Consider the following 12,714-nt stretch of genomic DNA (forward strand, 5'->3'; position numbering starts at 1 on the left):
CAGTTGATTTCAGTGAATTATGCATTCTACTCATTCGTCTGTTTAATTTTGTAAATATATTGAGATCTATAAACGTGTACTGTTGACAACAGAAATCTTACCTTCAATAGGTATTTGGGAGACTGAGAACGGCACACGAGTGACATGGAAATGAAGGAAGAGAGAATTGGATAGACAGGAAGTAAAGAAGCTGAAATTCACATTTAAGGGTTTTTTCACTGAAAATCATAATGTCAAGACTTTAAAAGACTGTAAAAATACTTCCATAATGGACAAGGATGCAGTATTTTCAGTTTCATATCTTACAAACATTATGATTTTACCAAATGCTGCCCCTTAAATAAGGTAAAATAGACCAGTGTTGTTAAAAGTACCAAAGATATGTTAAAAATATTACTCTGGCAAAAATGAAAGTCACCCATACAAACACAACTTTAGTAAAACTCTAAATGTACTTAAGTATCAAATGTACAAGTAAAAGTAAATTTTATATATATATATACACACACACACACACACACACACACACACATATATATATATATATATAAATACATATATATAGACTGTATATTCACAGGTATTTACAATATCATATTCATGATTAATAATACAAACAATTCAATCAATCAACAATTGATAATAATATAAACAAATTCAAAAATGTGCTGCTTTGACTCTGATACAGCACGCAATCTGTAAAGTAACTAGTAACGAAAGTTATCAAATAAATGTAGTGAGCAAATATTTGCCTCCAGAATGTAGCAGAATAGAAGTATAAAGTGGAAGAAAATGGAAATACTAAAGTACAAGTACCTCAAAACTGTACCTAAGTACAGTACTTGAGTAAAGGTACATAGTTACATTCCATCAATGAAAAAGAAACAGTGGAATTGTGAGAAAGTCAGAAATCCCTGCATTTAAAAAACTTTTGGTTTCTTATAAACTGTTAAAAAATTAACAATTTATTAATTGCTATGTTAAAAAAGTTTTGTCTGACTATAAGAGGAAACTGTGCACAGTGACCCTCAGTATTCCCATGGGTAACAGTGCTGGATGCAAATATTTTCAGTGTACTTCTCAATAAGTCTTTTGAGTGCTGCTATATGAATAGTTATTGTGCAATATTACACTCATGGCCTCTCATTGAAGTACACTGATGCAGCTATTTGAGCTGATTGTGTGAGGACCCACAAACATTTTAACAATACTTTAGTGCCCATTAACAACAAAACAATAGTTACTAAGTCTGAAAAACTACTTTTATGTCGGAGACACTGAATGCCAGATGGCGATGCCGCATCACCACAAGCAAGACAGCAAACATAACAGGGTAGTCAATTAATGTGGCTATGCTTCACAGCACAAGTTTTTACTGGGTTTCTTGTGGTGCAATGCCTGTGAGCAACAAATAAAAAGCATTATGTTCTCAGATGTGATGATTTGTGCTACAGGAGCACAAGCCTCACCTTTGTGCGTCCTGAGCCAAGCTGCGGCGGCAGAGATCTGGAGGCAGCGGTGACCCGGGCTCTGGACGTGGCCAGATTTCCTGTTTAAAACCAGTCATAAGTAATCATGTCAGGGTTTATTTAAAGCAAAGGGAGAGTTTGAACAGCTGTGTTAGAGTGAACCATCAAACATGGAGACACCGTAAACACTTGGAAGATGCAACGTGTATGATATGGCCTTCTGTCGAAGGTCACTCCAAACAAACAAGGGGAAGCATATCACCAGAGTCAATATACTCCACACATTTTGATACTGGTACCGATACCTTGACTTCAACAACAGTTCTTTAACAATACTTTTTTCAGCATCGTAAAATCTGTTTTAACAAAAGATTACATGACACATACACGTGGTGAGCCGCGTCTTTCCTGTATGCCTCAAGACAGCCAATAAAAAGTATCGAAGTTGGAAGAGAGTGGGAGAGCTGTGGAGATAGCAAGTTAGCTCAAAGTTAGCTAGTTAGCTCAGTTAGCTGTGCAGCCAGCGGCTCCGACCAGGACTTTTTACATCCAACTCAGTGAATTGAGGATTTATTTCAACCGTACCAGAGGTGAATGTTGGAAGTGAAAAGACAAACCAAGACGTATTTGATGAGTTTTATTTTGTGGAGTTTGAATGACGTGTGTTTTACGATGAGTTAACAAGGTGACTGAGTTCGTCTAAGTTTGGTAAAAAAGAGAGACTTGAATTCAGAAGGTGTACATTTGTATTTTTCTGTTTGATAAGGAAAATGGGTGTAAAAACATATATATTTTCTTGATATTTTGTGAGTTCATTACCTTAACCAAGGAGTTTATGTTTTCACCAGTGTCTTTTGGTTGGTTTGTTGGTTTGTCAGCAGGATTACACAAAAACTACACAACGGAATGCCACGAAACTCGGATGGATGACTGGTCTTGGCCCAGAATAGACCCCATTACCTTACAGCGCAGATCCAGATAAAGGGACAGCTCCAGGAATTTTTTCTCACTGCCTTTAACATTGCTAGACAGGGTATTTTTCCACATTTTCATTCATTTCTCAGGGAATAATACATGGATCTTGATGAAAAAAATCAGCCGTTTTTAGGTGGCTGGTATCTTTGAGTGAGTACAAAAAGTGACTGTTGGGCCTTAGCGGGGGTATGCGCTCTACTTAGTGCAATCCTAGTTATGTTTATTATTTGACTACAAAAGACGAGGGTGATTGTGAGACGTCTCCTCTCCATATATTTGTGAGCTGAAACTACAGCGGCTACAGTGTCGGACTTTAGTAGTAGCATTACCAGACAGGACAGGCTGGCGCTAGCATGCAGTAGATATCTTTGACATAAAGTCAAAACAACTGTTTCTTCACATTCTGTTGAAAATGTTAGTTAATTTTTTTATGTTTTAAACTTACATTCTGGCCATATATTACAAATTGCACCTTTAATGTGATATTCTTTTTCAACATACAAGACACAAGAAAAAAACAGCCAGACTACTGGGCTAACAGTGGTGTTGATACTGCAGCACAGCATAAAAGACAGTTCAGAAGGAGCCTAAATCTGAGTTGAATCCCATGGACTCAGGAGTGCAGCTGCCTGCACAGCAGTCCAACAGCCCCACACACAGCGGAAAGGATATGAGCAGAGCATATGCAAGACAGTCTGAACATTTCAAAGTTTCTGCACAAGATGTCCAAATGTTTTCTCTGGCTATATCTTCAGAGGCTAAACTGTGATTAATAGCAGTGAAAGAAGCCTTTGAAGCAGGATTGGTGACATCAAAGTCCTAATCCATGGGTGGCAGGATTTTTATAATGAGTGGGAAGTATCTTAACACATTTCAAAGGGTTTACTCCATGAATAAACAATAGCTGCACAGATGTGCCACACACACCTTTAGAAAAATACGTCTGCAGACACAGGAGGCAGCATTACCCAAGCTGCCGTGTATGGCAAGGAGGAAAACCTTTGTAAGTTTTTTAAGATAAAGCTGAAGTGACAGGCCAACAATTGTTCTAGATTTTCTACCGCACACAGACGAACTTCTAAAATGCAAATATGTAGTCGGCTTCTGATATATAATTTCGAGACTTGCGTCAAGTTGTTAAGGACGTGGTCTGACAACGAGCCAGAAACTTAAAGACTGGATCAGCGCCTGCCTTCCTCAGAGGACTCGGCCCTATCAAGTGTGTATTAGAAGCATCAATCAAACACTGGAGAGATCAAAATCAATTTATGATGGATTAATTAACAGCCAGACCACTTCTAACTTGAGACAAAGAACGTCCTATTTGTGCCAAAGGTTTTAAAGTGAGCCAAAGCAATGTGGTATCTCATGGGACAAACACACACACACGCACACGCGCGCGCGCACACACACACACACATACACACACACTGCTGTAGTCAAAACAAGCCAAAACATATGATGTGAGAGCACTTCAAAAGAACTCAAACAGTCTTTTAAGCTAGTGATGGTACTGCTTTTAGCATTTGACAGTTATCTGCTAATTTTTATTTATTTATCCACTCATTTATTCCGCTATTAATACATTTTGCATTTGGTAAATAAACAAAATTCAAGACGTTCTGTCACATTAAAATATGCACTTTTATATTTGTTAATAATATGCTTGGAAAAATATCCACAGGATCTGAATCCAAACCTAAAAATAGAAGAAAGGAAAGTGTAAAACATGATAACATGGAAATATGAGCAGTTAATTGCTCATTATGAACACATGTTTGTGAGAGGGCCTTGTGTTTAGGATCACGGGGACAGATTTTACAACCTCAAACGCCCCTTCGGCACAATCCGCACACACAAAAACACACAAAAAAAGTATGATCTTTGAGAACAGGAGCCGTTAAACTGTGTCGGGTATATTACCAGCACACAGGCAGGGAGGGCCCTGCTCCAATTAGCCCAGAGTAAAGCTGGATGGATTAATTGGAGTGGGTCTTGTGCAAATGAAGTGCGCTCTCTCCTCTCCCCATTAGTGCTGCTGGGCCAGATCATCTGAGCACATTTGTCATGATGAATTAGCGGCTGCGAGTGGAACGGGCTCGTGGAGTGTCACTGTGCTTTCACGCCTCTCACTTCCATGACACCATCAAGGGGAGATGAAGGGGCTGCGCCGCGATGAGAGAAACTATGACAGTTGTACCTAAGCCTTGCAAATGGACACTCGCTGCTTTCTTCGTGTATTCCTTGGCGGGTCGTATTAATTCATTCTTCTGGCGGGTTTCATATCCCCTCCTGACTAGATGATTAGAGCACGGGTTAATAGTCAGTATCCTCAAAGATTTCTGCCTCCTGAGACATGAAACCAAGGGAACACCTGTGATGTCCGGCCTGAAAGAAGACCTTCTAATTTAGATACAGTGGGGAACTTGTCTAATGATGTGGATTATAATTATTCAAATAAGACACGAGCGAGAAAAGAGAAGATTTGTTCTTTGACAGTGGATTCAGTTAAAGGGACAGTTCATCCAAAAAATAAAAAATACATATTTTTTCTCTCCCCTGTAAGTGCTTTCTATCCTATAGATTGTTTTGGTGCCAAGTTCTGGAGATATCGGCCATCGAGATGTCCGCCTTCTCTCGGCTTGTGGCACCAAAGAAATACATTTGAAAAACTCAAAATTAACGTCTCTTTCCAGTTACTCAAGATAATCCACAGACCTTGCTGTGAGCAGTTTCATGTGGGAACTATTTTCTTTCTGTATCACAGCACAGCTCGACTGTACCGTTAGTTTGGTTTGCTAGACTGTTGTCAATGACATGCAAGTTTCCTTCTGCATGGTGATACACAAAGAAAATAGTTCTTACATGAAACTGCTAGCAACAAGGTCTGTGGATTATCTTGTAGAACCGGGTCATGATCTCTGGAAAGGGACATTACTGTTGAGTTTTTCAAATATATATTTTTTTATGCTTGGAGCGCAACAAACCGAGTGCAACCGGGTCCATTATATTCGAGAGACGACATCTGATATCTCAAAAACTCACACCAAACAATCCAGATGGATAAACATAATATGATATAAAAATATGTTTCAGGGCGATCTCTCCCTTTAATGAAAAAGGCACATTGTGTTTTTAGTTAGGGACTACTTATTTTAATATTTTAATATAAAATCTTAATAATTAAAAAGAGGAGAGCAGGTGAGGGGAATATTTCCCATCAGGTCACTCAGTGCTGAGAAACAGGCGGTGGGGGAGCGTCCCACTGATCGTTTCTGCTTCACGCATGTTGCTCTTGGCATGGACTTCCAGGACAAACACAGAGTGAGGCAGTGCAGTGTGCGAGGAAGGGGAGGTGGAAGGAGAGGGGGGGCAGAAAGAGAAAAAGCCTTCCTTGGCATCTGTGCGTTCACTTTGAAAATTAAGCCCAGCAAGAATCCTGTAGGAAAAAAAAAGCTCAAGCTGGCAGTTGTATTGGGGTTCTATTGACAAGAATAGTCAATGTGCTTGGGATTAAAAAGCAATCCTGCGTTCAATATGACACCTCCCTACACGCTTTTATGAGTCCCAGTGTGCGCCTTGTACTTCAGAAGCTGTGGATCGAGCTGTCGACACGGGGGACAATCAAAGTTGTAAGAGAGAGCAGCCTTCCCGAGCTGAGTGAGCAGAAGCTTGCTGGATATCTCCGCCGCTCTCCCGCTCTCTTTTTGAAAACATGTGATCTAGAAACCCAACTCAGCAACCAAGCAAATGAGATTAAAGCACCCATAACCCCCGCCGCCACCCTCCCCACCCTCCATAACCACCACCGTTTATGCCTAGAGATGGCTCCGGGGGCTGTTGATTTAAATGCCATCCACTACTGTCAGAGCAGATCAATCATGAAAAGCACGGTGTAATTGGCTTTTAGTGACACAACACAGTGTTGCATTTATCAAAGGATGTTGTACCATGTGACTTAGGAGAGCTGGCTCCTCGCTATTGATGTGCGGGCCTGTCAAAAAATCCCACTGCTGACTCAAAACATTCTCCAATATCGCGATTAGGGGAGAAACTGAACAAAAGTATTACTTGGTGAGTGTCTCTCTTGGTCCTGTGTGGAAGTCTAGAGAGAGACGGTGGTGTCTGCCCACTGGGATGAAAAAAGAAGAGGCTTCAACTGGGAGAGAACAAAGAGCCAAATGTGTCATATCGCTGGGAGAAGCCTGTCATCTCTACACAGGAGGATCTCCTAACATGAAGGGAGACGGAGGGAGATGCAGAGGATGGGAGGACTGCAGCTGTGGCTTCATGTGAAGATGTATAAAAACAATGTAAATCGTTCGACATACGTGACGTGACTTGAACTTATCACCCTTGACATCTCACAGGAGAATATTGTGAGCTTGTTTTGTTAACTCACCCCGTTGTAAAATATGAACAAGACTTTCCTGAACATACTGCTGACTATACTATACGTACAACCCAGAAATGTAATATGGAGGAGTCTTGTACATGGCCAGAAGTTGTCCATTTTTTCATGACACTTTACAGTTTAAAATGAAAATTCACATCCATGAATAGGAATCGGAAAGAGAAAAATTTTGTCAGTGTTTCAAGAGCTGATTTTTATTAACATATAACTGAAATCATGATCCTTCCCAAATTTAACCAAAGTGAATCCCATAAATTACATTTCAGGGCAATTTCAAGAACTCAAAATAACTTTTCCTAACCCTAACCAAAGTGCTAAGTGCGTTGCCTAAACCTAACTACAGACTGGAGTAAACCCTGGATATACACCCAACATCTAAGAAACAAGGTACGGGCACAAAAGTAAATCGAGCTGAGAGTCACTAAAACAACTTTAAATTAATGTCCATGTACATGAGTCATGTAGATTATATTTTGTGACAGTCTGACAAACTGCTGCGAAGGTAAGTGTTTGAAGAAGTAATCTGATACTTTAAGGCAATGCCACAATATAAGAATACTGTTAGAAGTCAAACTTCTGCATTTAAAATCTGTGCAGAAACAGAGAAACATTAGCAAAATGCCAGTGTCATATTATTAAATATCATGTTAATTAACAATTATTGACGATATATTACTGTGTAAATAAATTGTGATTCAATTTAAGCAGTTTAACTACTTTATGTACAGCTGGATTTTGCATCACATCTTAAAAGCCAATCACAAGAATCTAGCAATGAGTACATGTCACATAGATGTAGTGGAGTAAAAAAGTACAACATTGACTTCTGAAATACATGTACAAAATGGATATACTCAAGTAAAGTACACGCACCTCAAAAAGTACAATACTTTGGTGAATGTACTTAGTTATTTTTCACCACTGCAAACAAATATACAGTAAAGTCACATCCATCAATGCACAATAGTAATTTTTTCCTCCTTAATGAGACAGATTTAAATCATGGTTCCCGTCTTTTTAGGGCTTTTCGAGGGTTTTTCCAAACACAGACTCATCATCACAAGAACAGCAGAAAAACATACAATCCTATGGAGGATTTTTCAGCCTGTTTAACATTTTATTCTGAGGCAGTTAAATTAAGTCACCTCAAAAAGTCGTCCTCTCACTAAATTTAGAGGACTAAGAATACCAAGTTTCAGGTTTAAAATCAGACTTTTAAATAAAATATACCCACATGTTCAGCTCTACATGCATACTGCCACTGCTTAAGTTTATACACATGAATATTTAAATGCTCAGCTGGTGTTCCTACTAATAATTCAAAATGACAATAAATTGCGTGAGTGTAGTGCAGGTTTTTTTTCTACATATATTATATAGTGTTAAAGCCCTGTAAAAGATTAATAATGCATCTCAATGAGAAGGAAAATGGCAGGAAATATATCTTTACACTGTCTGTGAACTTTTCATGGGACTCACATCACTCTGCACATCCTCCATTTTCACTGTGCTCTGACAAAGGACTGGCAGACTTGAGGTGCTGTGTGTGCAGATGTGCTGTCTTAGAAGCAGCAAAGCCAGGCAGCCCTGCAGCTACACACACACACACACCCACCCACAGAGACCCATACTGTGACCGCAGGCTGCCCAGGCCCTGGCAGGCCTAACTGAGCCCAGCCAATTCAAACACTGTGATCCCCCTGATCTGGGAAAGGCCCTGGCTCTGATGAATTTGTCCATGCAAATACATCCCATTTCCTCTGACAAAACACCACCACATGTCCAAGCCTCAAGGACCCACATTCTGCAGGGCTCAAGTGGCCTCGCTATTCACCGCCTGGGAGCTTTTTACTTTCTTAGGCCCTTCTAGTTTCCTACTGTTCTCCAAACATGAACTGCAGCAATATTCAGACCATCACATTCTCAATCTGGTGTGTAAGACAAACTGATATATTACATGAATGCAGACTGTGTGTCTGTTCCAAAAACTATAATATAGAGGAACATGATCTGTTTTAGATTAATTGTTGCCGTACATTTGCTGCATGCATGTGTGTAGGTTGACATCCTAGACTATATCAGTGCTTCCATCCTCAGTGTCAGGCTGCAGGTCTACGAGGGTGTCCCCTAGTGGTGACACTGCGAGGAGACGACCCAAGAGTGTGAAACCACCCTGGTGTAAAACAGATTTCCATCAGATCCCCCAAGATAATGGTAATTTCACAGATAACAGTGAATCTATAATGTGAAGTAAAATGCAAATTAAAATCCCCCCACAAATTTTACCCCGAAGAATAGATTTATAATTTTCTTACGCCATACTGTATCTCTCTTTAAACGGTGCTCCATCTTTTCCAGAATGATAAGCCGGAGCGGAGCGTTTCATAGCTTTTATCTAATGAGATGATCTGCAGTTTCTCAAACTGCAATAAGAAAATTGGACCTCCAACTCCAAAGAAATAACAGAGAGTTTACTGCAGTTAAATGAACATGCAAGAGAATCTATAACTGTGTGCGTCGGTGAAGCTTTTCAGGATGAAACGACTCAAAATGCACAACATTTCTGTAACAAATCATCACATTAACTCGATCCAGCAGTCTGAACAGACAAAAGTGCAGTGGAACAAAAGGGAAATAAAGAAGCTTTTAGACCTAAGTGACACTATGGCAGCAGCAGTAAACATTACAGCACATCTTAGTATCTATTCAGTGCCTTTGTGCACTGAAATGAAGTGTTCACTGAATTTGTTTTTACAGCGTGTGCTCCTCTGAAGCTGTTAATTGCAGAAAAGGAAGTGGCTGAAGGCTCCCCTGTGCCCAACCTGCAATTGAAGTTTACAGACACATCACACAGATTTCTACAGGAGTCTCGGCTAAGGTGCCTTTTGTGAATTGAAGCTCCTTTTAATGCCACTGGGGCTGAAAGCAGGCATTTACAGGTCCCTAAAAAGGAAGTGAATCACATAATGTGGCTTAGCCGAAATATAGTAGGGAAGTGGGAATCTGATAATTTAACACATCTATTAGCATTTCAGCTAAGTCAAGTGACCAGGAGGCCGCAGCCACGGCTAATGACGAGCACATTACTCTACCTTCATTTAACCAACAGAAAAGAGGTGGGAAGAGTTGCTTTTGTGTTCTCTAAATACTATTTCTTCATCCCCTGGGTATTTAGAAACCTTATCATAAAAATATCCCACTGCACCCACAATCTGTAGATAGCATTCAGCAGTGGGAAACCAAGAGGGACAGCTTAGTGAAAATAAAAACAGAGCGCCGTGCAGAGAGCTGAGCCTCTCAAGAGATAATGGAGACTGCAGATTTATCCGAGGACGGCGCACAGAGGCTTGAAACGAAGGGGGGACCAGGAGATGCCTGAGAGCCGCGTCTTTAAGAAACCCACTTACCTGAACATTTATGGAAGCAGGAGACACCGGCACAATTCACACAGTAATACAGTCAGAACCCGGCATTGTTAACAATAGTTTGTCTCAAAGAAAAGTTTCCATTTCCATTTTCTATTGTTGTTATTGTAGAATAATGCCCCTGTTAGTGGCTGAGATGTTCTACATTTCTATATTTTTTCATTGAGGCCTATCATAGCATACCTGTTTTAGTTAAGGGGCTGGAAAATAGCTGCTGCAAAAGTTTGTTCTCCGACGTTCTCAGAACCACGACGATGTCTGCAGGAAGAGTGTCTCTGTTCTTCTCCAAAAACCCGTTCACATTGTACATTACCTGTCGAGAAAGACAGAAGACATTCACATTCACATTATTCCTATTTTAAGAAGCCAATCTGATTCATCATTACCTATTGTATAGCTTTTGGCAATATGGTTGAAATTTATATTATTGTATTTTACTGATATCAATGTATGACAGTTGAGGAATCAGGGATGTCACCGTAGGAAAAGCAAAATGCAAAGACTGCTGAATTCCATTTGGTTGCTTCAGTTTCAGCGAACTGTTGTGCACTCTGACTCACTGTCACACGGTCACCATTTACTGGGACACTGTTATTAGTAATACCTGGGATTTTTAAACTATAGTCACATTTCCACCAAAAGTACCCGGACTGTGACTGTCTGAAGAACTACTTTTCACGAAATTAAAAGGTTCATTAAGCTTGTTGTTGTGTGCATTACCACAAAAGGCAAATTAGGTTGTTAACATACGAGAAAGTGACGGCTGCTTATACATGTCAACAAGGACACCATATTATCATAAAAATAATCTGTGTATGTGGCAAAGCAGAAAAGGAAACAGACAGGTTTGTGGCTTCAGGGTTTTAAAAATGGGGGCTAAAATAGACTGCGAGTACTCAAGGAATCAAAAATGTTCAGCACTGCAAGTTCCTTCACTTTTCAAGCACTTCTCCCCCGAGCAGGGACTTTTTGGGGGGTAAAATAATGTCCTCAAAACTTCATTTAGACATTGGTCTAATGTTCTTTGAGTTCCTGCAAAGATTCCCCGTTTGTTGAGAAAGCTCCTGTGGCTAAGTCAAAATGTGTCATGTGAAAAAGGCCAATGAGCTGTGTTACACCATTCTGCATTACATTAAGATTATATCATATTATATCAATTTTATTATATATCACTTGCATGCAAAATTAAAAAAAACTAATTTTGTAATTTTATTTTAAAATTACAGTTCTCTGATCTTTGAATCATACATTTAATCAACAAATCATGATCATATCATCACACAGTCCATACATTTTAGTTGTAAATTATAACCCAGCCTAATCTTGAATATTCAATTTCCACCTTGATTCAGTTATCTTAACATTGTGCATGGCATTAAACTTAATAGAAAGACATACAGGACATACAAGTAGAAATTGAGTTTTTTTCACCTAGCATAAGTAGCATTTGTGACAGGCATTTTACAAACTTCAAAGTCTCCCTCCAACATGTTTGAGCTTCACTGTGTAGAATGATGTTTGAGCAGAGTTTGACACTAGAAGGCTGTTTTCACATTCATATGCTGAAAGTGTAAATTTCCTCAGTTCCTCTTGTTGGAAATCAGATTTTAAGCGGCAGGGCTACAAGCATGATTTGTGCCATCATTGTGGCAACTTTAAAAACATGACTAAAACTCCACTCTTATAACATCAACGAACAAAGTCTCCTTTCATACCTTTCCTGCATAATGCTGAATCCCAAAACAAAGCTCTACACGTTTCGGTATCCAGAAGTACTTGAAGCGCAAATTGTCCTCAAATTTATCTGTAGACAAGAAATGATAGAAAAAGTAAAAGATACAAAAAGATGCTTTAAGCCACACAGATAGGAAATTTTTTTAGTATGTAATCTATGTGGCAAGAATTCAAAGAATCAGTGACCTTTGACCTCTATTATTCGTTTTTCATGATTTTTTGATGGCTGAGCATGTGGCAGGAGGAGCTTCTGTCTTACCCACTAAGGTCTGGTCAGTGGCCTGAGGGAAGCGGCTCTCCTCGTCCATGAGGGACAGCAGACCCATGGGCTTCTGCAAGAACATGTCCAGGATGGGCCTGTTGTCCTCGTACTCCACCAGGCTGGCATCCACCCCCTCGCTCTGGTATTCCATCTAATGAGAACCAGTGAATGTAGCATAATCTAGTTAATGATTTCTCTAAATGACCCAATTAAAAAATCTGGGCTAAATATGATTTGTGCATGTGCGAAGAAAAAAACGAGTTTCTAATCAACAAAATCAAACAGGCTGTGTGTGTGTGTCTACGGCTAAAGTTTACAGCATAATAGAGTCTTTTACTGAATGCATAAAACAGGACAGCTCTGAACTAACAAATAGAGCCACTTACTTATTCATAATTTATTTCACTTTGCAAATAACCCAGAGTCATATCATAT

General features: G+C 39.6%; 1 protein-coding gene across 1 annotated transcript in view; it reads right to left on the bottom strand.

Moving 5' to 3' along the window:
• The window catches only part of myo3b (myosin IIIB), a 75,284-nt gene that overhangs the window by 30,347 nt on the left and 32,223 nt on the right, over nt 1-12,714 (bottom strand). Inside the window, exons 21-25 of the mRNA XM_073473784.1 lie at nt 12,277-12,430; nt 11,999-12,087; nt 10,467-10,596; nt 1,470-1,549; nt 102-122 (exon numbers count right to left, since the gene is read on the bottom strand). Of these exons, the coding sequence (XP_073329885.1) occupies nt 102-122; nt 1,470-1,549; nt 10,467-10,596; nt 11,999-12,087; nt 12,277-12,430 (474 nt within the window). The remainder of the gene's footprint in view (nt 1-101; nt 123-1,469; nt 1,550-10,466; nt 10,597-11,998; nt 12,088-12,276; nt 12,431-12,714) is intronic.

This window comes from Pagrus major, chromosome 9 (assembly GCF_040436345.1).
Source record: "Pagrus major chromosome 9, Pma_NU_1.0".
NCBI classification, from domain to species: Eukaryota; Metazoa; Chordata; class Actinopteri; order Spariformes; family Sparidae; genus Pagrus; species Pagrus major.